The sequence below is a fragment of the Apostichopus japonicus genome, chromosome 19 (genome assembly GCF_037975245.1).
Source record: "Apostichopus japonicus isolate 1M-3 chromosome 19, ASM3797524v1, whole genome shotgun sequence".
In the NCBI taxonomy this organism is placed as follows: Eukaryota; Metazoa; Echinodermata; class Holothuroidea; order Aspidochirotida; family Stichopodidae; genus Apostichopus; species Apostichopus japonicus.
Genome location: NC_092579.1, coordinates 20,107,188 through 20,134,169, shown reverse-complemented (window position 1 = coordinate 20,134,169; position 26,982 = coordinate 20,107,188). Strand labels below are relative to the sequence as shown.

At 36.5% G+C, this 26,982-nt stretch overlaps 1 protein-coding gene across 2 annotated transcripts; it reads left to right on the top strand.

The window, feature by feature from the left end:
• Positions 1–1,924: 1,924 nt before the first annotated feature.
• On the top strand, positions 1,925–25,382 carry LOC139960482 (synaptogyrin-1-like). 2 transcript variants are annotated; one of them, XM_071958864.1, is made up of 4 exons: positions 1,925–2,188; positions 13,011–13,242; positions 13,864–14,000; positions 18,833–25,382. In XM_071958864.1, exons 1-4 carry the CDS (start codon positions 2,072–2,074, stop codon positions 19,043–19,045), a joined length of 699 nt encoding a protein of 232 aa, XP_071814965.1. In that variant the 5' UTR covers positions 1,925–2,071; the 3' UTR covers positions 19,046–25,382. The 2 variants fall into 2 exon arrangements, with proteins under 2 accessions (XP_071814965.1, XP_071814966.1); XM_071958865.1 differs by lacking the exon at positions 18,833–25,382 and adding an exon at positions 18,639–18,814 and having other exon boundaries at positions 1,926–2,188.
• Positions 25,383–26,982: the final 1,600 nt, after the last annotated feature.

Here is a 26,982-nt window from a genome sequence, read left to right as displayed (position 1 = left end):
TCAAATTTCGCTGTACTAGCTGTAAATCTATAGACGCATCAAAATAGCCAGTGGCAGATCCAGGACTTTCAAAAGTATGGGCCTTGTGACCCTCAGGTCGTTCAGGTTTGGTGTATAAACCATTCAGGCCCTGGGCCTACTTCTCGTCACGACAGACTGTATTTAGAGAACGGAATTCATAAGTTACGGTAGGCTCATTACGGCAAACCGGGTTGTTTGTTCGTCGAAATTCATAGTAACAAACTCTTATATAGTATGAGTTACAATTTAAAATAAAAAATAATGAATTAATTGCATATCTCGAATAATTGGCCCTCGTATACGGATCTTATCTTACCGCTTGAAGGCCTTATAATGCAAGCTGACTTGATTCTTGATAAACAAAAATATAGCGGGTCTACTCAGGGACGTTAATTACTATAGGGTCTTGTGATTGGGGGAGGGGTATATAATCATACTATTCCAACTAGAGTAATAATTTTCCACATTCTGGGTGGATTCGTAAGGTAGGGGTCATAAGCGTAGGAGCCCAGATTGATTTGGGGGGGGGGGTTGTAACGACTTACCCGAAAAATATAACCAAAATTTTTCGCGCGCAAAGTTCAACATTTGCGCGCGTTCAACATCTTAAATCTACATATCATATAGGCATGCATCGGTTATTGCATCGCATGCCAATTACATACAATCATAATGCCGTGTTATTACCGTTCCATATCGGTTAGAAATTTTCGGGAATTCGTTACAATAATAATGATAATAATAATAACATAAGTTTAACCAATGAAAAACACATTGCAATTTATTTTTCTTTCAGTAGGTGCCCGAAAAATTCTCCTCATATTGCCCGAATTTTCACAAAAATATTTGCTTGGGGGCGGGCTGCAGCCCCCAGCCCCCGCCTCCTACGCCTATGGTAGGGGTGCCGTGCCGCACGTATATGGCAAGCCACGTGGGACAAACACTGCATAATATATCCGCGTATTAATTGGAATTTATACGCGTATTAATTGGAATATATACGCGTATATATTATGAGCCAATCATATGGATTAAATATATCCGCGTATTAATTCGAATATATACACGTATTAATTCGAGTATATACACGTATTAATTCGAATATATACACGTATTAATTCGAAAATATACACGTATTAAATAAAATACATATGGAGATTAAATCCAATATATGCACGGATTAATTAGAATATACACGAAAAAATAATTCCGCTCTTGCTGTGTACATATACCAACGATAATTGTTTTGGTGGGTTCGCGAGATCGCTTTAAAAAGCGAAACTTTACACATGTACAATTAACACGCGTATATCTTCGAATTAATACGCGGATATATTATGCGGTGTTTGTCCCACATGGCTTGCCATACACGTAAGTAGAATTCTTATTCGTATTTCAACAAATCTTGTAATAATTATGTACGTAAGCCTAAAATTAGAAATATGAATAACCTAATATTATTGACTCAGGAATCATAATTATCCTGTCAAGAGTGCTTACAGAGAAGTTGCATTGTATCGCACCATATAGAGGATTTCCCTGGGAGGGTGGTCTTGCCATGCAGGATTGACCCAGCATCCCTGGCATTATCTACCCTCCCCTTTTTTCTCTGTCTTACACTAGTTTTACTTTTGTTTACGCTTCCAGTCTGATAATTATTTGCTTGTCTTCTGTAATTCTACTTTATCCTCAACCATTTACTAATGTGCTTTATTTCAGTTTTTGCCAACTTGCAGGAGCTGCTCGATCAGCCCCCCCCCCCCACCCAACCCCTGTCACATTGAGGATTTCCCATTCTATGCCCTGAAGTTTATCTACCGACCTCTAATATAATGTTGACCCCATCTTGACCTGAACATATACAACACACTTCCCTCGAACTTCTTCTAAGGTGTAGTGCCGTACACAGTGAGATCATACAGAAAACATCGCCTCATCAAACTTGTCTGTTTGTAACGTAGGCCATACGAGTATCGGCAAGGAACTAGGCTACTTCACACATTATCGCTGAAATAAACCGTTTCTTTGTGAAACACACGTTTAATTTAACATGGATGCTAGAGTCGGCACAGGTGGTGCTTACGGTGCGGGGAAGGCTTCTGGGAAGCGTTTTGATCCCATTGTTTATGTGCAGAAACCTCAAGTAATTTTGCGAATGGTCTGTTGGGTAAGTATCCTAACATTTTTAAGTAGGATGCATAACAAGGTTATTCCGGCGTAACGTTAGGCTGTAGCATAATGTCGAACGTTGTTACAGTTAGCCTAAGTTAGGCGGCACAGTTACAAAGTTAGGCTTACTTACAGTTACAGTACACTCTCTAACTTAAGCTGATGCTGAATTTCGATCGCCTCCTTGATCAAATCTCAGCGACTCAGAGACAATTGTATACATTGAGCTTTGCATATCCCCATATCCTATGTTTGTTAGGTTGGTTTGATTTTGCTTTTTAGACCTAATGGCTATAGCCGGCATGGTGATAGGCCTAGTACTGAACTGTAACTAGGCCTAGTTGTGTAACTAAAGTAGGGGCCTAAATAATAGCCTTGTATTTGTAACTAACACCAGGTTTTGAAACTAAACCAGTTCCGTACATTGCTAAGAAAATGGAAAATACAAAAAATGTGAGAAAGCTCATCATATCACACTGCATGTAAAAATGCATACGAATGGCTGAAAAAATGGTTAATTACTATATTACAGCAGTGTTATCACAGCAAGATGTGTTCAAATATGTTCATAGAAAACGAAGTATTTAATTAATAGGCATGAATTGATGACATGCTTATTTATGCAAAGGCCATAAAATAAGGCTAACACTAGCAGTATGTGTTGATCCACGTAGGTACTTTTAACGTTCGTCTGGTCTTCTTTTAGACGGTCAAATTTCCCTTTGAGGTTGGACGGACAAGTGCATTCCATAAGATTCACACAAATGAAACAAATAATGCCAAAATGTATCATCTCTAGGCCTACATGCATGATTCCTAACAAAGTAATCGGGATCGTAGAATATTTACTAATGTGTTTCAGAAAAGGTGCTACAGTAAGTTGAGTGGTAATAATGCATTGTCACTCATTTAAGTTGCACATGGCTAAATACATCTCTAAATTCACAGTGTTTCTATTACTTGCATCATTAAAAAACTTATGATAAATCTGGTCTGCTTTTCAACTTTTTTTGCCTTTGTCAATGTTCTTGCTCAATTTGCAATTTGTTGTTCAGTTAGCAGTTGTTTTATCCATGTGCTTTAGTTTGGGGGAGTTTCCATGCATACTTTAGTGTGTGCGAAACAATTGTCATGGTTTAAGTTGAGTTGAGAAGGAATCTAGCACAATAATGTCAGCATTTTGGGGATGGTTGGCAGGAAATGGAATGAACAATATTTGTAGACATACGATGTAGATATAAGTATCCCATCAATTTTTTAGAAACAAAAGGAAACAATTCTGTTACAGAAAGGATAAGTTTTCTTTGTGTAGTCTATAATCTCTATGAGTTGCATGCTGCATGTGTACATTAAAACCTTGTATATATTGCAAGTGCATCTACAGTAGGGAACTGTTTCTACACAATGAACACCCATTGAGATTGTTCGTTAAAGAAATACTGCGTTACGATTTGAACTTGTGTAAGTTCTACTGCAGTATAGTACCTGTTTCTATCATTAGGCATACTGTATTACTACATAGAGTATGCTGGTTTGTGGGGTATGTAGTCTATCAACCGGGGTACGATAACCCGATCGCCAAGTTCAGTGTAAATTTCTTTAAAAAACAAACGTTTTCAGTATTTATTTGCAACTTCCTCTAAAATATATTTAACATATAGTATGACTACAAAGATAATGAATGAGAGGTTAACTTATTGTCATACATAGGACAAAATATTTCAGAAAAACTGTGGTAATCAATTCATTGAGTTTAGTTACTTGACATGTGGACTGTTTGGGAATACAATCTTCAAGAATTCTAAGACTGTACCAAGTTGAAAAAAAAAGAAAAAAGTTTGTCATTTTGTAGCTTAGTTCTTCGCCCTTAAATTTTAAGAGTTACGGAGAAACCTGTAGTAGATAAAGTCCCAGCTAACATGTATGTATTTTCTTGTTCTAATGCCAACTAATATCACAATAATTTGAGCAATAATAGGCCAACTGAGAATAGCATCCACACTGGAAACCAAGAAGTTGAGCTCTGCATACAGTAATGGCTGGTAACTACAGTATGCTCTGCATTGGGACTTCATGGCTTACTTGTCTCCTCGTAGCATCTGTACTCTGGCTCTACCATGTCTAGAGTGACCTGGTAACCTTTTGACACCTTCAGTCAGTCTATTGTACAGTACAGTATCTCCTCATACCACCAAAGTATATGGGAATGGAAAGCAATTTTGACTGCCTCAAGCATTAAGCATTTTCTGTGTACTAAATATGTAAAATTGATAAATCCCTAACCTGATGATATTTTTTTGTCTTCAACCATTTCTATGCATACCCTTGCACTGCAACCACTTTGAACACCTCATGCGATTCTGGGTACATACAGTACAGTATATTACTGTATGTAGGATAGTAAAATAGTGTTGTTTTTACCAAATTAACCATTTAACTCTAGTACACGTAGTGTATATATTTCATGACTGAAATCATACAATCTGTACTGTAGTATCCTAGTCAACACAACTCAAGAATGTTGAACATTCTCACTAGTTAATAAAATTTCTGCCCCCCCCCCCCCCTCAATGTGTCCACAGAATGCATCTTTGTGCAATATAGTAAATATTGTAACAGTCAATAGCCTGCCAGCATAAAAAACAATTTCTGGAGTTTAAGCCTCTTGAATAATCTTTTGGATCCCAGCATAGCCACATTCCATTGGATTGCAATCTACTGTATATATAGTATCTGTTTCAGCTCTCTGTAATGACTAACCCATTCAGTGTCTTGATAAATATTCCAAGGCGTGATCTTTTCCACAGATTTCTAGTAGTGTTGGAAGAAATTCTAATGTCCCATATTGATTGTTAGACTTACCAACATTTCTTGAACACTCTTTAAACCTTGCATAATTTGTGTTGTTGCATTTTCCTAATGTTATCTGAACTTAAACCTGTAGTACTGTGCAGTAACTCTTACTGGGATTACATGTATGGTACAGTACAGTACTGTAAAGTATGTCATGTTCCTAATTTCCTATATGGGCCAAAGCCAAAACCTCCGTAAGTGCGAGGGACGGAATTTGATAAACGTTTCCATATATTCCAGCTCAACAGTAGTGAAATATGAAAAATCTAGTAGTAGGTTAAATAAAGAGAGTAACATACAACATAATAAAACAATTGAAACATTTTCAAAATTTAACATGTTGCCATAGCAACGAACATTAATTGGCGCGAGGGACGGAATGATAAAAACTGGGTGTGCATGCACTCCAAACATTTGACGTATTATTATCAAATTTAGGAGGAATCTATATCCAATCATACCATTTATAACAAGATCAATTACTCTTCTGATATTAACTGAAATGTGTTTTAAAAATCTCATAGCTAAATTAGGTTACGCTTTAATTTCACAAAAAAAGTCAGCGCGAGGGACGGAATGCGAGGGACGGAATTGCTGTTTATGTTGATTAATTAGAGAAAAAGCTGTTGTAAATTCTGTTTGTCATTGCCAAGCTCCCACAAGCAGTGGGAATATTATCACAAATTACACAATCCAATTAATGAACACACATTCAAGGAACAGATGGGGGTGAAGGGGTGGTGATGGGATGATTGGTGAAATGTAGGTAAATTGGAATCAAAATTGAAATTCATTCCATCACTCACCACTCAAATGCCTTGGTGAATAATAATTAAGTCACCTCCATCCACCACTTCCCCGAAATGAGGAATCTTAAACCAAACACAAATACTAAATCTATTTTCCACCTTTATATTGTAGGTGTATACAACAGTGTGGGACAATATATAATTTTTAAATTTGGAAACTGAAACTAATTTACTGTACAAATTCAACATTTATACTTTATACAAGGAAACAAAGTCACCATTGTAATTCAAATTGACAATTCACATATTCATTAACAAAACTCTGCTTAGATTCGGATCCAAACAGCATATGAAAGAGTTAAAAACTTCTTCCCCCATCATGACGTTAACTCATTAAGTTGTCATTAACAAGAAAAATGAACTATTGTACACAACATACATCAATGGTTCAATGCAATTCAATATAAATTGGAACATTAACATGTCAAACTCTTGGATATGATGTAGATTTGGAAATCAACAAACAGCTCACCATAGTGCAACGAATTGATATGAATGCTTACAATTCATTACACAAATAATGGTCTCTGGTTCAGCATACAGGGAGAACAGGGGCTATATTTCCTTTCACCATATCCCTTGAATACCACAGTAGGTCTTTTGCCTCTGGCCACTTCCAATACTTCCCTGTTTTTGCCATGGCATTAACCTGTGAATTACTGACAATTATGTTGTCCACCTCTCCTGGATACAACTGACCATTATACTCAACTATCACCCACCCACCACTTTCCATGGTAACTGATCATTGTTAACCAGCTGACTACCAATTTGATCTTGATCCCCATTCTACTCAACCTGACCACTGTTTTCCACTTTATTCAGATTAGGATCTGGTTCCTGATCATAGCTCACGACTACCTGACTTTCAACTCCATCATTTAAGTCATACAACTGCTCCCTGAGCATCTCTTCAACTGGTTCACAAAACTGACTCTGTAGGAAGAAAGTCAGTTTGCTCTTACCATTACTGCATGTACGGTCAATAAAATGGACCTTGTGTGTACCTGGTACTTCAGGTACCTTGTCTGGCATAGAAGCCTAGGCACGGTTATGCCATATGCAGCTACATAGAATGTATCTGTTGCATTCACTCTATGTTGGCATATTCTGCAAACTGCTTGGCACTAGTGATGAGAAGTTTTACCTGCTTTGACATCACAGTACACACTTGATTTTATCTTTCCCCCCACCCCCATCTACTGGGCCCTTCCCATGGTGAGATTCAAAATAACTCCATGTTATTGGAATGTCACATGGGTACTGGGTGGCAAGGAAGTAAAAGCAATATTTTGATTTAAACTAGCACAGCCATCGGACCAAAATTGAACCTCTAATCCAGATTTGGACAAATTGTTGGACCTTTTCAATGATAGCTTTATTGAAGTGCAAAGCTTAGAACTTGTCATGTGACATGTAATCACTGATGACACAGAAGGTTTTGCACTTCACCTTCCTCACCTTCAGCGTACCATGCACAAACAGTGTACAATGTGTTCTGCCAACTATTTCTATTAGCAACAGATTAGGACTACAGACGTGTAGCACCAAACTGTAACAGAATTCCGTCCCTCGCACTGAATTCCGTCCCTCGCGAAAATGTTGATTACCCATAATGCACCATTCATATTTTTGTTCAGTTTCTTTCATCACTACAGATGTTTAAGTCACTGATAGTTGATAATTTGCAGATTTTTATGCATACTGTACTATTTCCTCTCTCTCAAAAAAAAAAAATTGTGTCAAAAAATGCGAGGGACGGAATTTTGAACCGTTTTTTCCTATTTTTCTTCATTTTTATTGAAAAAAAATTCAAAACTTTTCCAATGAATAATTTGCACTAGAGATGAACATCAAATTACAGAAACCAAATTTACCTCACCCATCCTTATTTTCAGCTAGGTCAATAAGACTAAATTCCGTCCCTCGCACCTAGTGCGCATCTTATTAGATTTCAACGACCTCTATGTCACTGATAACGAAATTTTTCAGGTTTTTTTCTTTTTATTCTGAAGTGAAAATTAGTACTGCCATGAGCCCAAAATAAATTTCTCCCACAGAAATAACTTTACTTTTGGGATTTGAGGATGACCAATTTTGGCTTTGGCCCATATACTGTATATGTAGACCATGCAATTGCAGAGGAATACAGAGGCGTTTCTTTCTGTGTTGACTGACACTGTACAGTTAAAGCCTCATTTTTGCAATCTCCACTGTCCTAAACAAAATCTTTTACGTAAAGTTCTATCGTGTTGTAAATAATCAGATCACGCAATCGTGGAGATCGTATTTCTTCTTGCCAAAATTTTGGCCTGCGGTATTGGCAGAGATCAGGCGATTTAAAACTTGAGACAATAATAGGCAATCACCAGTGCGTGTACATGTGAAAGTGTATTTGTTGTGGAAATGGGAGTGCTAAATTCAAGTCGCTCTTTTTGCCTACTTGCCTGCATTACGTCATTCACCAGATTGATGCGTTCGAATAAACGGTGCCTTTGGTGAGAAAGGTGGTAAATTTGAAAACCAGATTTCTATAATCTGAAGAAATCATCGAATGGTTAGAAAGAGAAAAGTAAGAACTATGAGGACAGTTTATCAAAATCTTTCACCAGACAATTCCTTTAACTAAATTGTAAGGGTCTTTTTTTTCCCATCTGTACATACTGTGGCACATCTGTACATACTGTGGCACATCTGTACATACTGTGGCACATCTGTACATACTGTGGCACATCTGTACATACTGTGGCACATCTGTACATACTGTGGCACATCTGTACATACTGTGGCACATCTGTACATACTGTGGCACACATACTGTAGCACTTAAGTGTGATGCATGATCAATTGCAAGTCCAGATTGCAAAGTCTGACTAAAACAAACACATTTGAAGTTATTAAGCTAAATTACACAGTAAACTGAGTAAAGGTAAAAAATATGTAATGCTTCATGTGATGTCACCCAGTGTGAAAAGCTGTAATAGCATGGAACTGAATTAATGTTCTCTACAGTGTTAGTACAATACTGTAGAGAGCTTGCAGTCATTTTGGTGGCATTGTGAAACTCAAGATTTAGTTTTAGCTCCAAAAAAAAAAAAAAAAAAGCATCCAGTTGCAGTGTGCATCATTGACATCTTGTGACTCTCAGCTTTCTTTCAGAGCTCTGCTCACAAACAGACAACAGTTTTTGAGATTTATAAGATTTCGTATCAAAATTTTATTCTAATCTAATCCTGTGTTAACCACAGCATTTAATTTGTTCTAGAAGAAGGATATTAAAGGAGACACAACCTATCCATCATCTTGGGTGTATATGATTGATATCATTGTGAGGTACAACTTCCATCCCCAACAAACAGCAAGGAAAATTCTTGTTCTATTTGGTAGATATTCTGGCTTCAAATCATGTCTGGAGAGCTGTCGTTTTGTTAATTTTTGATGTCATTCTGCCACTTGGATCTGGAAACTACTGTATTTACTTTCTCCTCGTTTTCCTTTTCATATTTTTGATGTAGAATGTTTTAAAAACAGTGTCGATGCTGAAACAAATGTCATCATTGGGAGTCATGCTAAGAGATTCAATATTTTAGACTCAGCATCTGCAATCTCATCTCCATAAAATAAACATTGTAATAAATGAAGACCCCCTCCCCCTCAAAAATTGCTTGAAGCACAAACTTTTTGCTCAATGATGTTAAATTAAAATACTGTTGTTTATAGGGGAAAAGGGGAATGAAATCTTTGAATCTCCCAAATGGAATAGAATGTTTCTCGGTTGTTTGGTGGAAGTTATTCATCATAACTCATCTAGAGGCTATATCACACTAATCAATAGTGATGGATGGGTTGCGTAGCTTCTGTCATGTTTTCTTTTGTTTTGTATCGTATGAATTCATGTTGGTTGCAATGCCGAAGGCCACACAATGTAACTCGAAGAGGGTGTGGCAAAATTGTGCATTAAAAACAAGGTTCTAAAACATCCTGTCACCAGGGATATACCTGTTAATGAGATTTGATTGTTGATAGCATTTATAACAATTATAAATTGTGACAGTTTTATTTTTTGGTTATTGTATATGTGTATATGCATTCAAATTTGAAAGGCATCTTGCAATTGGTCATTCGTATCTCTCCAATTTATATTTTTGTAAGTCTTGCAACTTTGCAACCGAAAATCGTTATTGCAGCTGTGCCTACTATAAGTTATGAAACTGAAATTACAAAACACATTTACTGTACTACTGTACGTGTACTGTATTTTTTGCCTTAAGATATATATCAACGTTTTAATGACTGTATTTCAAGATGCAATACATTATCACAAGCAAAATATAATAATTCCCTTTTTTTGGGGGAGGGGGGGGCGGCATTGAGATTTGTTGTCGCTTTTTCTACATTTATTTCCCTTTTCACTTTACTCTCTCTCTCTGTGCAGAATTTCTTTGCAATCTTTTAAATTAAGTTTCCAGTTTATAAATTGCAATTTTAGCCTGGATACATTCAGTTTGGTTAATGCACCGCTATGCTGACTGCCGGGCGGCAGGTTAGGTGATAGGAGGCAGCTTCATTGATTTACTGTATGCCCACACCCAGCTATCATTGCGAACACGACACATCGTTTATATTGATTTTATGATCAATTTCTTAAAGTGCAGCGGGCTGGCTCTCTAGTCTCTGTAAAATGGGCTTTGCATCATGCGACGCTTTCAGTTAGTGCGAACTTCTGTTTTAAACGAGGTCCTTCATTTTTAGTTTTAGTTTGAATATATAATGTGCAGTGTAACTGTATAGAGTCTTTTGGTCTGCCTTTTCAGTTGTCCGAACAGCAAATCTTGTTGTCCGGAAAAATGTAGCCAAATAACAACGGACAGCCCAATATGTACAAAAAGTAAACTTGCCCTGCAGTACAATCAGAATATCTCATTGAAAAGAGAAGGCTTGGTTTATAAAGCCGGTGGTCCTTCATGACATGATCATCACATGGAAAGGGGTTCAAATGGGCTTCTGTTGGCTTCATTGCACTTGGTAATTATTAAAACTAAATATTATGCTGTTTCAACCAGGGAGTTGTTCCATAACAACTCCCTGTTCCAACAGAGTTGTTTGATTACTTTTAAAAGCTCAGTAAAAGTCTTATGCAAACTTTCTTGTATCAAATATTTAATCATGTGTTACCATTAAATGACTTGGTCGGAATAATGCACATTTAACAAAATCAGCTCAAAATTACCCACTTTACTGTACATTATCAAGTGCTTTACAGTACATTTTGCACAGGGTAAAAGTATGTATGTAAAATGTATTGTACGGTATAATACATGCAGTGCGTAACAAAAAAAACCTTTGGAATGTACACAGCTTGTGTAAACATGGTGAATTAAGGGGTCAATGGAGTGCAGTGCTGGAACAAATGTACCAAGTTGGACTAGGTATAGGTTGGAGAGAGAGAAATGTGTTTGTGGAAACTTAAAGGCATTGAAGACTCGCCAAAAACCGCGTGCCGCGCTCTGAAAAAGTTAACTTTCCGTTACTTGCAAATCACGTTTTCTTCTTGTCGCTACAAAATGCAGACAGTAATGAAACGTGATACCTTGTTATCATTAGCTGGACCTGATATGTCCATCGCTGCTTTGTACACTGTGTTGTGGGTATTGACCGTAGCTTTATGTATTGACTGTACACTAGTATCAAATTACCGACGGTAGCAAGCTGTGTGTGTATTTTCTGGGATCGATGGTGGTGTCTAACACTTCTATTACACCTCATTCGAAACTAGGTCAGATTACCGGCATGAGACGTTTCTTTGTGCGCAAGTCTTAACACCCTTTAAGCCTTACAGTGTCATTGTACATGGTACATTACAGTATAGTAAAGTAAAGTTCAAGTACAGTGCAGTATCATTCTTCATGGGCAACCAAAGTTCCAAACCAGTCAGGGGTCATTTGTTTTGCCTGCAGTGCCTACATTTTCCATGCTATTTGTAGGTGGATAGGCCACTATACAAACTTCCTACAGTGTGGATAAATTTCATGTTTAAGATGGTCATAAAGTTCTGCGAACCCAATCAATAATCAGGTTTTGAAAATTCTCTCACAGGTCACGAAAAAATTGGGCAGAGTGCCTGCAACTACGTACATTCAAATGTAAAATATCAGAGAAGTTATATTCCATGTATTTGCATTATCCTTCCTTTCAGTGGACAGTATATAGTACCTAGTATCTTCACAGTACACCTGTATTTTCCTATATATCTAGAATAACATTTTGGTTAACATTTTTTGGTGGTAAGGGGCTGGGTGGCCCGGGGGGGGGGGGGGGGCGGGGGTGTTTTCAACACAGTACCCATGGTTAAATTTAATAGTGTGAATGTTGACTTAATCCGATTCTCTTGCCAGGAGTATGAGTGCATGTTCACCACAGCGGCTCATTTTTCTCCATTTTGTACTGTACATTTATCTTGAGATCTTTCGAACAGTTTGTTTGTAGGCAGAAGTTACTGTATGGTTCTTTTTGCAGCCGTAAACAAAATTATTTCAATTACATTTTTATCATTATATTATTATTTGTCTTGTAGGATGTTGACAAATTAAAGCTCAAAGGTCAAAATGGGGGGCATTTTACTTAATGCTCCAAAGTTTGGCTTCCAAAAAAATAAACTTCATTTTGTGTTGGGCAGTGTTGCGCATCGTAATCTTATTGTAGGTTGTGAGCACGTAGTGTGACTTAAAATATTTGTTAGTACTCAGTGTGCTTCTGTGGAGTACGAAAGCTAATTTTTTAAAGGTTTTAATGGTTGGGGGGGGTGGGGGGAGAGGGAGGGGTGAAATGCCACATATATATTTATATATGTACAGTACTATATCTCGTACATCGATAGTAATACCTATCACGTATTGCTTCCAGTAACAAGAATGAGTAGTTACGAGATATGGAGGTCAAAATTATGAAATGGTTATTCAACCTTTAAATGTCTAACATGACAGTTCTAATATCTTATGCAATATACAGTACTGTAGGAGCCTCCACATCATTCCTGGTCTGTTATTTTACCCTTCCAAGTGTCTGTTTCATTTTTCTGCTCATTTTCTTTCTGTTTCTTTCCCCCCAATTTCACTTTTAAACTGAACATTACTCAAGTTTTTTTTTTTTTATCTTCAGTTATTTGCATTGATCCAGTTCTCATGCCTAGCAGCTGGAGCTCATTACAAATTGAATGGCAAAACCCAGTGTGTCCTAAAAGATGGGACCGGGCCGTGCGGTTTCCTGGTCTTCATCGGAGTCATGGCATTCTTAGAGACCATGGTGTTCCTCGCTGTCGATGCTGTCTTTGATAACTGGAGCAATGTCAACCATAGAAAGTATGCTGTCATGGCCGATATGGGATTTTCAGGTGAGTTCTTCCCCTCTATAGGGTCGTCATGATGATATCTCTAAACGTTCATAGAAACGGTGAAGGTGTAATTTTATTTTAAGCAAACGTTACGACTTTAAAATAGCCAAACTTAATTACGATACAGGTCACATTGAATCGTGAACTAAGTAGCCAGACAGTATTGCATTTTAGACATCGTTTTGCAAGGTGTTAGCGAAACCATCCTTCATATCGTAGACGTACAAGGGCTCATCCTAAAGTGGCAATAACAGCCAAGCGTACCGCATTTTAACCAACCGGTCAAGCTCCTCCTTGGTCTTACAGCAAATACCGATACCAGGATGAAATCTGAGCAAGGTTTCCACGAGGAAGACTGAATATCGTTAAGATCATCAACGTCTAAACGAGTCTGCAATACTGTATCTTAGATCGTGGAATACTTTTGTTTATGTACACCACCTACAGTACCTGTGCAAAACCTACCTGTGCATCTTGGAATAGCTTTTGTTTATAATATCTGTAAGTTTCACTTTGCATGCTCCTGAGAACATCCCTAAGTTGGTTATTTGATTAATCACCTTTTCTCTAACTGGTCTCCTCGACTCATGATAACTACTATGCAAACTTTGTTCTTTTCAGCTGCCTGGGTGTTCTTCTGGTTTCTGGCATTTTGTATAAACGTAGCATCGTGGAAAAAAACAACAATCGAGATACCTCATGGCGGAGGCAAAATAGGAACAGCAATAGCATTTAGTTTTTTCTCAATATTTACTTGGGTAAGTTGTAGTAAATATGAAGTTGATTTTTTTATTCTTTAGCAAAGAAAATGATACAAACGTGGGTGTAAAACCTGGAGGGGATGGACCACTATACTGGGGGGGGGGGGGAATGATCAGGGTGAGGAAAGCAGCCAAGCTAAGCTGCTGTCAGATTTGATCCTCATTATGAAGTAAAGAGTTTCTCAGAGAAAATATTTATCTGGTATCGCATCACAAAATGCTGTGCTAACTTTTACAAGTGCTACACAAGTGCTATAGCCAACACTGAGGAACCTACGTCACCATCTCTTAAGCCTTAAAGGGGCATTCCAGAGATTGAGTATATATATATATATATATTTTTCAAAGATTGAAACGGGAGTAGCTATAGAAATATTACTTGCCCTCAAATATTTCATAATTCTTGGAGTATGACATATCAAGATTAAAATTCTGCCTAAATTCATCCTTTTAATCCGTTATTAAATTCTGTCATCCAGAAAACAAGCCTAATTTTGTTTATAATTACACTATATTAAGTCCTCATCAAAGGGTCTCCCGCCATCACTTCGTGGACGCATACTGAAGAAGAGTTTTAAAGTTTTGCTTGAAAGCTATACAAGCTTGAAAGCTATATCTGTTGGCTGTTTAATTCTCATATCTTTAGTAAAATTTCTATTTAGTACCTCGGTGTTGGTCCAACCCATTTTTTTCTTCTTTCCCCGTTTGTCCTATGTATATACCTGTTTGTGCGTGATGATGCAATTGGTATCACAGCCACACCAAACTAAACCGTTCCTCTTCCGAGATCGAGCCGGCAAAAAAAAAAAAACTGGGCAATGGGCAAATTCCATTAGGCGCTGCGTTACTGTCGCAGTCGATCATCAGCCGGTTCTCTCATTGCTCTTAATAAGAGATAAGAGACTGAGAGGGCTAATAAATTAAAGTGCATATCGGCAAATGCTGCTGCCTCGTCGTAGAACGGTTTCAATCCCACCCATGCACACACAATCTAATTAATTACCTCAGTTGAGTTTTTGTATTTTTTTATATATATGTATATATATATAGCCAAACCAAGTCTTGGCTTTAATTTATAAAAGAGCTTCATGAGTCTACGTACATACAGGATAATAGTTTGCAAGAAGTGTGCTGTATCGTGAGCTGTGATACTCCCGTGTGAGAGATAGTGGACAAATTATTAAACCAGAGAATTCTTTTTATGATTCCCTTTAAGAATTCAATGACTTTCAACATTCAGCAGTGGTTGAAAAAAAAAATTTAACGACAGATTTGAGGGAGGATTTATAATCCTTTGATTTCACTTTCCTCAAACAATTGAATCCACTAAACTTTGGTAGGAAATGTGTCGGGGTATCTTTAATTACAGTGTAAATGCCAGAAAAGTGGAGATGCAGTTTACATTGTTTATGTGTATTTTTCATTTAATTTTACATTATTAGTTTCTCTTTTGTGGGTGCAAGGCGGGGGGAGGGAGGGTTGTTCATGAACCCACATGTGAATCTTTTGTGGGTGTTTTATTTCATAGCATAGGGTATGGTTGAAATATAAAGTGAAGCTTATAGCAGTGAGTTTTGTGACAGTTTAAGTGTTCTGCCCACTTACATTCAATTCCAGTGTTGTCTCCTAGTATTGTCCTTGGCCATCCTTCAGGCCATATTCAATCATGCCTCATGTCTGCCCAATTGGCTGATTTTATTGTATTTAATAGTCATTATCAGTTTATTAGAAAGTTATAGGAAAACTTTTCATTTCTAACAACCAGAATTGACTTCTATGGAATGCTTGCAAGACAACCAGTGTTTATATTAAACATCAATCGATCAAAGCATGCTCGTCTTTACAATTGATGAGAGTGTCGGTAGGGAGGGTCGGGGGAAGTAGGGCGATGAGGAAGGGCGTACTAATGGCTATCTGTAGGGAAAGACCAGGCTGAGTAGAACCCTCTGTGCCATGGCTAGATGTCATGCCTTGCACTAAAATAAAGGGTTTTTGCTGCTATTTTTGCTCTGAAGGGAAGAAGGAGGGGGGGGAGTGTGATAGGTGAGGGTGGGGAATGAGGAACTATCCCACAACCTAACAGACTTGTTTGAAGATCCACATGACCGTACCGCTTGTACACACTTGCTATTTATTTTGTAGGTCTTTGGAGACTTAATTATTTTCCATATCGCCCAGATAAAGGACTTTTGTTCCAGCTACAAAACTTTACTCCAATAATAATATCTATCCTAAGTTATGTTTTAAGATGTAAAGTTTGCATGTGGAAATAGAGAGAGCAAATAGATAGACATAACAGCCTCTGCAGTACATCCTGTCATATCCTTGACCTCTTTTCATTAATATTCTTAATATATTTCAATCCTGACAGGCACGTTCTCTCGTCCGATATTTTCCGTCTCTCGTAGCCGTTCACACTGCGCGCCGCTTTAACGCATTTTCACTCAGTGGTCTGATTTCATCCATCGGCCGCAGAGGGACACACTCGCGAAATGAAAAAAAAAAAACGAAACAAATTGAATTTATCCCTCGGCTGGGAGAGTGGCAGCCAATCAGAGTCACTAATTGCATTCAGGACACTGAACATTCCTGTGTATGGGCAGCAGGGATATATGCAGTGCACTTCAGTTAAATTTCAGTACAAATCAATATCTTCTAGTTTGGCATGCATGGCCGAAGGAAATATAGTTAGAAGCATATAGCATAGTAGAACCCTAACAAGAGAATGTGTGTGTGGGGGGTGGGGGAGGGTGGAGGAGGAGAGAAAAGGAGTGATATTGCTAGGGGATGGTCATAGGAGGGAAGTCTATAGATACCAAATTTCACTTGGCACTGATTTTGCGTCACTCCTCTCTTATGGTACCCGATTTTATTTTATTATTTCACTCTCCCATCTACCTAACCTAATGTATTAATTTGGTAATGTTTCAGCAATACCACACCTTATCCCACATCTGAGACATCGCCCACTTTCATGTCATTCCAAACCTTCATATTTCATGATTGGGCCCTGCAGTTTTGTATTAATGTTACAATTTTATTGTTGTGGTTTAAGCAATTCTGTGATGAATATACTTGAGTACTCCTATGCCAATATTGTCAGAAGCCTGGAAATTCTGAAAAAGTTGGTTTTTCATTAGGTATTAAATGTTAAGGTGTAGATGTTAGTTGTCCCTCGTGAAAGGTGGATTGTTTTAAACTCACAACCCAGGCACTTCCAGCCAGGATCCACAAGAGTCCATCATTCTATGCTCTGAATGCATCAAAGCTAGCTTGGACTGTGGATGTTGGCAAAAATTTGGACATCAATGTGTTCTTCCAATGTCTGGAAAAATCCTGCAACCCCACCAGGGACTTTGCGACCCACTTTATGTTTGTAGGTCACCCTCGATGATCTAATCCATTCACACACACACACATCTACACACTTACTTCATCGGTCTGCCATTGTTATCAACTACATCGTAACCATCTCTTGCTTTAAGTTATCAGCCTCTGTGATCGAACCAGTCGTTTCTTCCTCACCGATCGTGTTCTCTAAGATAACTTTGAACCCCCCTCCCTCCTCCCAAACTTCCCAATGTTATTTCTTTCCAGGGTGCTAAGTAAAACGATTTCTACCGTTTAGATCTTGAAATGCTATCATTATAAAGACCTCGGGACGAGATCGATCAAAGTTTCGAGGACAGGAGATAAATTACCCCTCGAAAATCATTTTAATTGAAGTCGTAAATTCACATGGCCAGTCGATATGTAAAAGCCTCTGCTACTGTAGTACATTTGAAGGTAACTGGATGTATCATTCAAATTATCAGCTTCCACCACCAGAGTTACCCCTGCAGCAAGTAATGCATTATTCTCCTTTTCATAACACCGTGCAATTTTTGTATTTTTGCTCAAGAAAAGAAGCTACAATTAGCTCAATAATTACACTGTAGCCTTTTCACTACCAGGTAAAAATGATTTAATTTATATTGTGCTGCTTCAATTGATACACACATATGCACAATGTCACTAGGTATGTTTAGATAGCGTAGCAGACCAGGGCACCTGTGTTGGATTCTTCAGTTTTGAAAAGCACGGGGAGGTTCTCGATTGTAGATATATATAAGTGGTATAGTTTCGTGCTTACTGTATGTTAAGTTAGGTAAACATGACATGATATGTTAGATTGCAAACAAAACTTGCAGAATGGAATCGTGTGGGAATATAAGCTGGATCTGTGCCATGTATATGCCAGTATCTGTAACACAATACAGAGTGAATGGTATATTGACTAGGAACTGTAGTAAATGTAGCCAATAAAATATGAGTAGCCCACATATTCTCACCAAGCCAGCAGCATACTGTAACAGTTATGTGGATACTAATGTAGTGTATTTTAATAATAAAGAGTTTCTTGTAACTCCAGTTCTGACTTGTGGTGGTGTCATCCACAACAAATGCACAAGCATAAAATATTGTGTAAAATGCCTTTATAGTTTGTTACATTAATGTCAAAGTGTTTGAACACTAAATTCCTCTCATGCTGCCTTGATAGGTCAAACAAAATCTCATGGCGGGAAGAAATTCCAATAGCATAAAATCCGTCGCATAAATTTATGATTATGGCGTTCTTTTCATTTAATTTTTCAGGGTGGTCTTGCTGTGATGGCCTTCTTTAGATATAGGCAAGGATCAGAGACAGCGTTTGCTCCTAGCTTTGAGTCCAGAGTTCCGAATATCCCACCAGCCAACCCATCTCCTAGCTATCTCACTCAACCCCAGTAGCAATAAATCAGTCGCATACATTTATGAAAATTTTGCCTTCTTTTCATTTCATTTTTCAGGGTGGTCTTGCTGTGATGGCCTTCTTTAGATATAGGCAAGGATCAGAGACAGCGTTTGCTCCTAGCTTTGAGTCCAGCGTTCCGAATATCCCACCAGCCAACCCATATCCTAGTGATGTCGCACAACCCCCTCGTGACAACTATCAGCAGCCACCATTCTCCGAGGGGGGCATGTCGGAAAAGACACCGCAGTACCAGCCACCGACATATTAGACGCTCACGTGGACCTTCTTGTAAACCGACAGAGAGAGAGATTAACTCACATTAGCAATGACAGCTTTGGAAAGTTGAGCAGAGTTTGGATGGGTGTATACAGAAAAGAACTTTAAGGGTCAAAGGGTCAAGAGAGACTGACCAAGATAGAAAATAAAAAAAAAACCAAAACTATTTAATGGAGGTGAAAGTGAACCTATATTGATCGCATGTTTGTACCATTAGTGGGCATAGCTGATTGGTCACTATGTGTTATGTGTGGATCATTGGATGATATGAAAATTGAAAAAAAAATATAAAAACAATTGACTAAGTAACTGAAGATTTCAGCTTTTTATGTAAAAATCCCTCAATTTCAAGTTGAGGTGTTGGTGATCGCCCCCAGTGTAAACAATAGGCATCTCAGTCGTTTTTAGCTACCAAAAGTAAACATTACTAACATATTCAAAGATATAACTTGTTTATTAGCACTTTTTATATTCATTTATTCATTCCTGACGGTTACCAGACGGTTACCAGACGGTTACCAGTTAAACTTTTTCAATGACCTTTCACGTTCAGTGCCGTATCTGTTGGTTTAGGTGTCTCATGTTGTGAAAAAATTCCAAGTGACACTTGTTGTCTTAAAACGAACAAAAACATGTTAATGCTGTGTTTGAAGTTTTTTTTTAAAACTTAGACTATAAAAGTCGTCCTGCTTATGTGTTATCACCATGCAACCTCCCAATAGCAGGCCTCGACATAAAAATGGAAAATACAGAATGCTGCAAATTTCCCTTGTGACCAATATCAAGTATTTAAGTTTGCTTCAGTGATCCTCCTATAATCATTAACTGGACCAAAGGCAAGAATCTGTCGTTGAAATCGTATTCAATTTTCTGCACTTCTTTAGTTCAACTACTGTTCATGTCCTCCTACGAGGTACGCCGTAAAGAGATGTAGGTGTGTTTATTTGTGTCTCAGCATCTTCACATGCATCCCTCCTCCCCTGCTCCCTCCCTTCCTTCTCCTCTCCCTTCCTTCTCCCCTCCCTTCCTTCCTCCCTCCCTTCCTTCTCCCCTCCCTTCTCCTCTCCCCAACACCACCTACCTACCTACCGTTGGGTGCAACGGTAGGTTCTGAATTGAAGTAGCCATTGCAGGGTTCAGTATGTACAGTACTGTAAGACTGTACAGTACAGTACTGTAAGACTAGTTAAATAGGAATGTGCAATACTAATGTGTTTCAATCTGTAGAGGTTATTCCTGCAAGCATGAATTGTAAACAGCAGCAAGATCGAAACAAAAGTAACATTAGAGGATTAAAAAACTTCTTTAGTTAAATCTTGTATTACATGGATAAAGACCCAAAAAGAGTAAGTAAATAAATAATGATAATAATGATAATAAAAAAGCACTGCAACATTGAAGATTAAGATGTGTACATTAAGCCTTTGTAAAAATCCAGTAGACTACAGTAAACTGAATGAAATAATTTTTTCTTCAAATGCAACATTGAAGATAAAGACATGTAGATTTAGCCTTTGTAAAATCCAGTAGACTACAGTAAACTGAATGAAATCATTGTATATCAAATGTGCTGACACCATCACAGAGAAATGCTACAGTACTTGTAGAATCCTGCTTCACTATAAAGATGAATCTGTTTCAGATAATAGAGATTGTCTCTGCAGACCAGCAATTTCTATCCTGTGAAACTGCACAGCATAAAACCTTGTGTCCTATGACACCCTGTCAGCATTATTCTTTCGATATGGTACCTTAAAATTTGGGAAGTTACATTATTTTGATGAAATATGTATGTATATTAAACATCCTTTGCTATTATGTAAATCGTAACAATCTGTACTGCACTGTCGGCTTCACACTGTTGTTGAGAATGTCATCCATTTATCGATCTTGGTATGAAAGGAAATGTCACGTGGGGTCATTTCCCAGATTTAAGAAACGTACTACCTGATTGTCTTCAGTTACCAAAAATAAATTAATATGCATAGATATACTTGGGAATATTCATGAAAAATAATAGAGAGTATATTGCATGATATTTCATCTCTAAGTGAAAAATCTACGAATTCAACATTCAAATTGTTTTCATGAATATTCACTTTACGGGTGCTCTGTCCATGCTTTCATAAAACAGTATACAAATAATGAATGGTTATGAGTGCAATAGTGCAAATATTTCATGAGTTGAAAGATGGAATGTTCCATTCAACGAGGCGCTGCCGAGTTGAATGGAACAAATTACATCTTTCAACGAATTAAATATTTGCACTAATGGAAACCATTCATTATTTGTTTTATACAACATATTATATTAAGATGGGTAAAATGCACTCATGCAACAGATTGTTTTGAACAGACAGGTTTCTCTGCTCTCTTACCATTGAAAAAAGTGCTACCAAAAAAGTATAACCCATGGTTCTATTTCATAGAGTGAAATAGAGCGGATTTTGCATGAAATCGACGAGCAATTGACCAATCAAATGACCAGAATACAATTAGGTGTTGTATAATCTTGATTATTTGCCGTTAATTAGTGAAAATGTATTCAGATATTCAGTTATGAATAATGTAAATTAGTTAGCTACCTATTGACCTGCACCTGCGATATTTTTCATGGTTTCATATTTGCGCATGGTAAATATGACATGCTGAGCCCACACGTTCACCTGATGATAATGAGATCGGGCACCAACATGGGCAATAATTAACTGCGAAAGTTGCACCTGTATGGTCTGGGACATCAAACAGAGACTGATCGGTCGGAGATGTTGATTCTTGTATTAAAATGTTGAAATTAATTCTATTCAGATTATGAAACAATATCAAAGTTAATAGTTTTTTCACCTATAGAAGATTTTTTTTGTTAAAGAAGTTTATAATCAGTTTGATACCTTGTCAAAAGTTTTTTGTGAAAATCTGGTATTCATGTTTTTTTTTTCTTAAACAGATAAATTGTTTATTTATGTTATTTTTTTTCTTTGTTTCATGCAGTTGAGTTTTCAATGGGTAATATCTCTTTTGTGGTGTGCGTTTCTGTCATTTATTGTGGGACCTATATGGTAGTATCCTATTTACGGGGGAAATCTCTATGAAAGGTTTAATCATTTATTCACTACATTTCTTTGCTTATTTGGTTGGCCTAAAAGTGATCAGTCAGGAATATTTCACATGAATGACTGTTGATTCTTTGTCACATATAAAAGGAAATAGTAAAATTGGTTCTTAATAGTATTCAACAGGATCTCCAGTGGTTTTGAAGAACATGTTTGCAGCAATCCCTAAGTAAGGAGGGGGGGGGGGGGCCAATTGGGGAAAGTTTGAAAACTATTTAGTGATTATCCATGTTTGATATTGACATCACAGTCATTGATCTTTAGAGCAAGCTGATCAAGTAATAATTCGCCCAAAATATTTGCAAACAAAATTAAAATGTGAGTTGGAAGTAATGGAAACAGATTGACATGTGTGACAACTATTCAATTCACCCTTTTCATAGTTGGATTCGAAAAACAGCTCCCATAAATCAGCCTTTTCCCATTGGCTGTCTTTGATCATGTGATGGTGCTTGCAATCCACTACTCAAGTTTGAAAGTAATGCCATTTAATATATCATCCCCAAATTTTGGTCGGTTAGAAAAAGAAAATTGTTTGAGGTAATAAAAGGCAAGCAACCTTTCTGGATGTTTACTGTCAATTGTAGACTGTTTTAGAGTATATAAATTACTTTTCATTATGCAGCACCCATTAACAACTGTTGACAAAAGTGAACATATTTTATGGAACATGTTTATGAATATTGCCCCCTGTTTTTAAATGTTTTCTTCCGCCTGCCAATTTTGACGAGTAATATTATTAATATGTAGATGGTCAGTATATGGATTGTCTTGCCAGAATGTGTTCTTTTAAAAAAAAAAAAAAACTTCCATTGTGTACATTTTGTAAAGAAATTGACTCCAAAGTGATTTTGTATTACATTGGTCTTTTACCAGTAATTTCTTTTGTTCATTAGCTTTAAAGAATAGTTTGATTCACCTGTGTTTTCTCAGTGGTTAGTAATGGAAGAAAACCATAATAAAATAGGGTTCTGTTTACGGTCAGCATCATTAGGAATAGTAGTAGCTTTAATACCTGTTGGTGTAATACACAAAAGAAACCAGATGTTTAATACTTTCTATTAAACTGGCTTTATATATCTGAGAAATTTTTAAAATGCTATCCAGATGAGAAACATATTGCTCATGTTGATATTTCTGCTGGAAGGTAGTGTTGATCATAATATTTAAAAAAGAAAACATTTTGTTATTCTCAATAAAAAAAGAAGGGGAAGAAAAGAACAAAAAGGTTTTAGCTCTATAGTAAACTAACAAGGAATTATTTAAAATAAAATAAGCACAAGAAAACATTGCTTGCTGGTACCCAAATTTTGCCTTGACCAACTTGTGTGAGTATGATAATATTTGGAATACAAGATACGCTCACGGCTGTGTGAATATCTTGAAGATAATTATTCCAAAACTGCAATTATCAAAATTGTGGTGTTTTTTTTTTTGCAGACCTAAAAGTTTTTATGGCCAGTCTCGAATGGTATTGTACTTTTGCATGAATAGTCTAGAAAACAGTCTGTAATTATTTCCTTTGAATTGGGTTTAATTATTAGGCCATCAGTTCTTATTAAAAGGGAAATTTCAAAGAAATTATGGAGACTTAACTGTGAAATTGCTATAGTGTTCATAAAGTAAATTTCATCTGATTTTACAGTAAAACGCCTTCACAGAGCTTCAACAGTTATGGCTACATCAGTAGTTCACTTCCATTATTTGTCAACAAAAATTTACTGTTAAAATCTTTGTTTTGGGGTAGAAATTCAGTTTCGTTATTGGGCAAAAACAAATTGCCTTTTGAAATTGTACGATTTTCTACCATGTTTTCTGTTCATTGTACATTCCTATCAGTGCTTCACCTGTTTCAAAATAGTTGATTTTCAAGTTTATGATGACATTGCTAATTTACTTTAGCAGAATTTGACAATTTATAGAAAGCTTATTTTTACTCTTGGAGTAGAAAGAAATGAGCGAAATACATGTTTCCTATTTACCAGCCCAAAATTTGTATTTGTCCTTAGTTATCATGTTGTCTTGAAGTTTTGGAGGGGGTGATTTGAGTTAGGAAAGATTACTTGTATTTAATTTTTTTTTTTTTTGGGGGGGGGGGGGGAGAGACTCTTGGAAGGATATATATCTGGGATAAAGGTTGTGATAAGAATTTAAGCATCTTAACTTTTGTATAATTCCCACATTGGACTAACCTGGTATTATATGAATAAACTTATATCAATAAAACTGTCAATTGAATACCAACAACTGTCCAGCAGGGGGAAAAATATGAAATATTCTTGAAAATTACTGAATGACAGACAAAACACCAAAACAAAACAAGTTCAGAATAATCTGATTTTTTTTTCTTCTTTTCAGAAAAAGTAATTTAATCAGATAAATATTTCATCACAAACTGTGAATAAGTACACATCAAGTACAAGATAAACATTTTTTTTTGCCCGGTTTGTGTGAATTGGATGATTTGATATGTGACATGGTATATTTGGCATTATTTTGCTACAAGGTCGTGAAGATGAAACTACACAAATAAGATAAAAAAAGAAGATAAAACTCTTATATACAAAGAAAATCATAATTCACTAATTAATAGTAACAACAATGAAAAAAGTATAACAATTTTTGATATCTTCAATCTTTGTGGCCATGCACTACAAAAAATGTTAATTTTTTTTTTGGGGGGGTGGGGGGAATCATTTGATCGAATTTGAAACTATTTGGATAAGGGAAAACGGATAAATTTTGCTTGAGAAATGTAGAAATGTCTGTCTTCCAAAGAAATGGTTTGTTTTACAAACATGTTTTCAAGACAATGTTTTTTTTGTAATAATTTTTGTTCTTTTTTTGTAATAATTTCTTTTACAAAAGCAACATCAGCCAGAAAGACTACATGTAATAGGTAAATTAAAGATGCATCAATGTTGTGGAGCACGCTATCATTTCAATGCAGAGCACACTACCATTTTGCAAAAAATAAATACATACCAAAAAAAAACCCAGATTTTTCCAAAGGCAAGATTTTAGTTTGGAACTAAAAGGGTGGGGGAGGGGAAAAAAGGGGAGGGGGTATTTGGATCTGTATGTATCAACACATATGATAAGTTTGTAATTGGAGATTAATTTGAGACCAAATCTTTTGCAGCATGTTATGAAAAGTCGATGACCAATGGATAAATGAAAAAATGGGGGAAATTATAATCAAATTTGGAGAGAGCATAAGAAACCTGGCTAGAATGGGATTCAACCAGTTACCTCAGAATTGCAAGCCCTCACTAATGGGATGCTATAACAGATGTTTGAAAAGAAAACAACTGCAAGATATGTTGCAATTAAAATTAACCAATCAAGCCGTATCTGATTAATAATTTCACTAAGTTGTAACATACAAAACTGAGAGCATATGTTGTGAAATGGTTATTTATTAATGTCCAAAACAAAACAAGTCTTGTTCCACTTGTCAATGTGACCATATGTCCGACTTGCCAATAGGTACTTCTACTTGTCAATAGAACTTCTTTATGTACAGCCTTACAGTATAACTGGAATGTAATTAAGTGTTTGCTCATGTAAAAGTTTGTAAAGACTTGAAGACTAGTAAAAGTGTCCAACAAACGACATCGAACATGTGAGAACTCTAAAAAAAGACATTAAAAAGTGGGGGAGAAAAAAGGTTGAAAACTCGGAGACGAGAATATGAAACTATCAATTCTCTTCCACGATTTAAGTACAAACACTTTGTGCTTCAAGTAGTGCAAGCAACAGATTGAATACAATTATAAGGTGTCAGTAATTAGCCCTCATTAGCCAATATCCATATAATAGCTCTGAATGGCAGTGTTAAATATTCATCTGAACCCTTTTTTAATTCTACCGTTCTTGCGTTTGTTTGAGTGATATAAACATGGTTATTGCAGTGGTATGCATCGTAGCTTAAGGACTATTGGCACACTACACTCTGCAGATTCAAACTACTAATAAAACAATTTGAATAGATTTATTAAATCGGCTAAAATCCCACAGATGTGTCTGTAACCATATGCGTCTACATCAGACAATATGATAGAGGGACAAATATCAAAACCGTCTGATCATGAAAGGAGCGTTACAAGAATGTTTAAAGACTGTCATCGACATGAATACTTGAATAGAAATACAATAGCAGTGAACATAGATTCATAAAATAGGAATACAACATCATTTAAAGTTGAGTGAAAATAAACCACAAATGGTATAATGTTTTGATCCTGGAAGAATCTTCATAAATATTCATATATAAGTCATCAAATAAGAATACACATCATTTGAATTGAGTGAAAATAAACCACAGATGGTCTAATGCTTTGATTCTATAAGAATCTTCTTCAGAGGCAGGGTGTTAAAGTTTCACAAACAGATAGACGGATTAATTGGTTAAGTGAAGATATGAATATAGGCTGACTGATATGGGGCAATGAATACAAACAATCACACACACATATATATATGTATATATATATATATATATATATATATATATAAAACATTAAATACAAACAAATACAAACGCACAAACAAACAAACTAGAATGCTTATTTCAGCAATTTTTGACCACCAATGAACAACTCTTTGGTTATAAATTTCAACAAACACCTTTTAAATTATGGCAATGATAACAACAACAAAGAAGGAATTGATAAAATATAAAAGTTATCAATGACTCCTTTAACAAGCCATAACAAAAATTGCATATTTTTGTGCTTTTGTGACTTTTCGAAGACAACAACATGGTAATTCTATATTGAAGCAACAATCAAGTTTTGATTCAGAATTTAAATTG

Bases quoted from the DNA above. Each gene is read 5' to 3' on its own strand.
- LOC139960482 (XM_071958864.1), top strand. From the start codon at position 2,072: ATGGATGCTAGAGTCGGCACAGGTGGTGCTTACGGTGCGGGGAAGGCT. The intron at 2,189-13,010 runs GTAAGTATCCTA...TTTTATCTTCAG, and splicing joins TTTTGCGAATGGTCTGTTGG to TTATTTGCATTGATCCAGTT. The intron at 14,001-18,832 runs GTAAGTTGTAGT...TTCATTTTTCAG, and splicing joins TTTTCTCAATATTTACTTGG to GGTGGTCTTGCTGTGATGGC.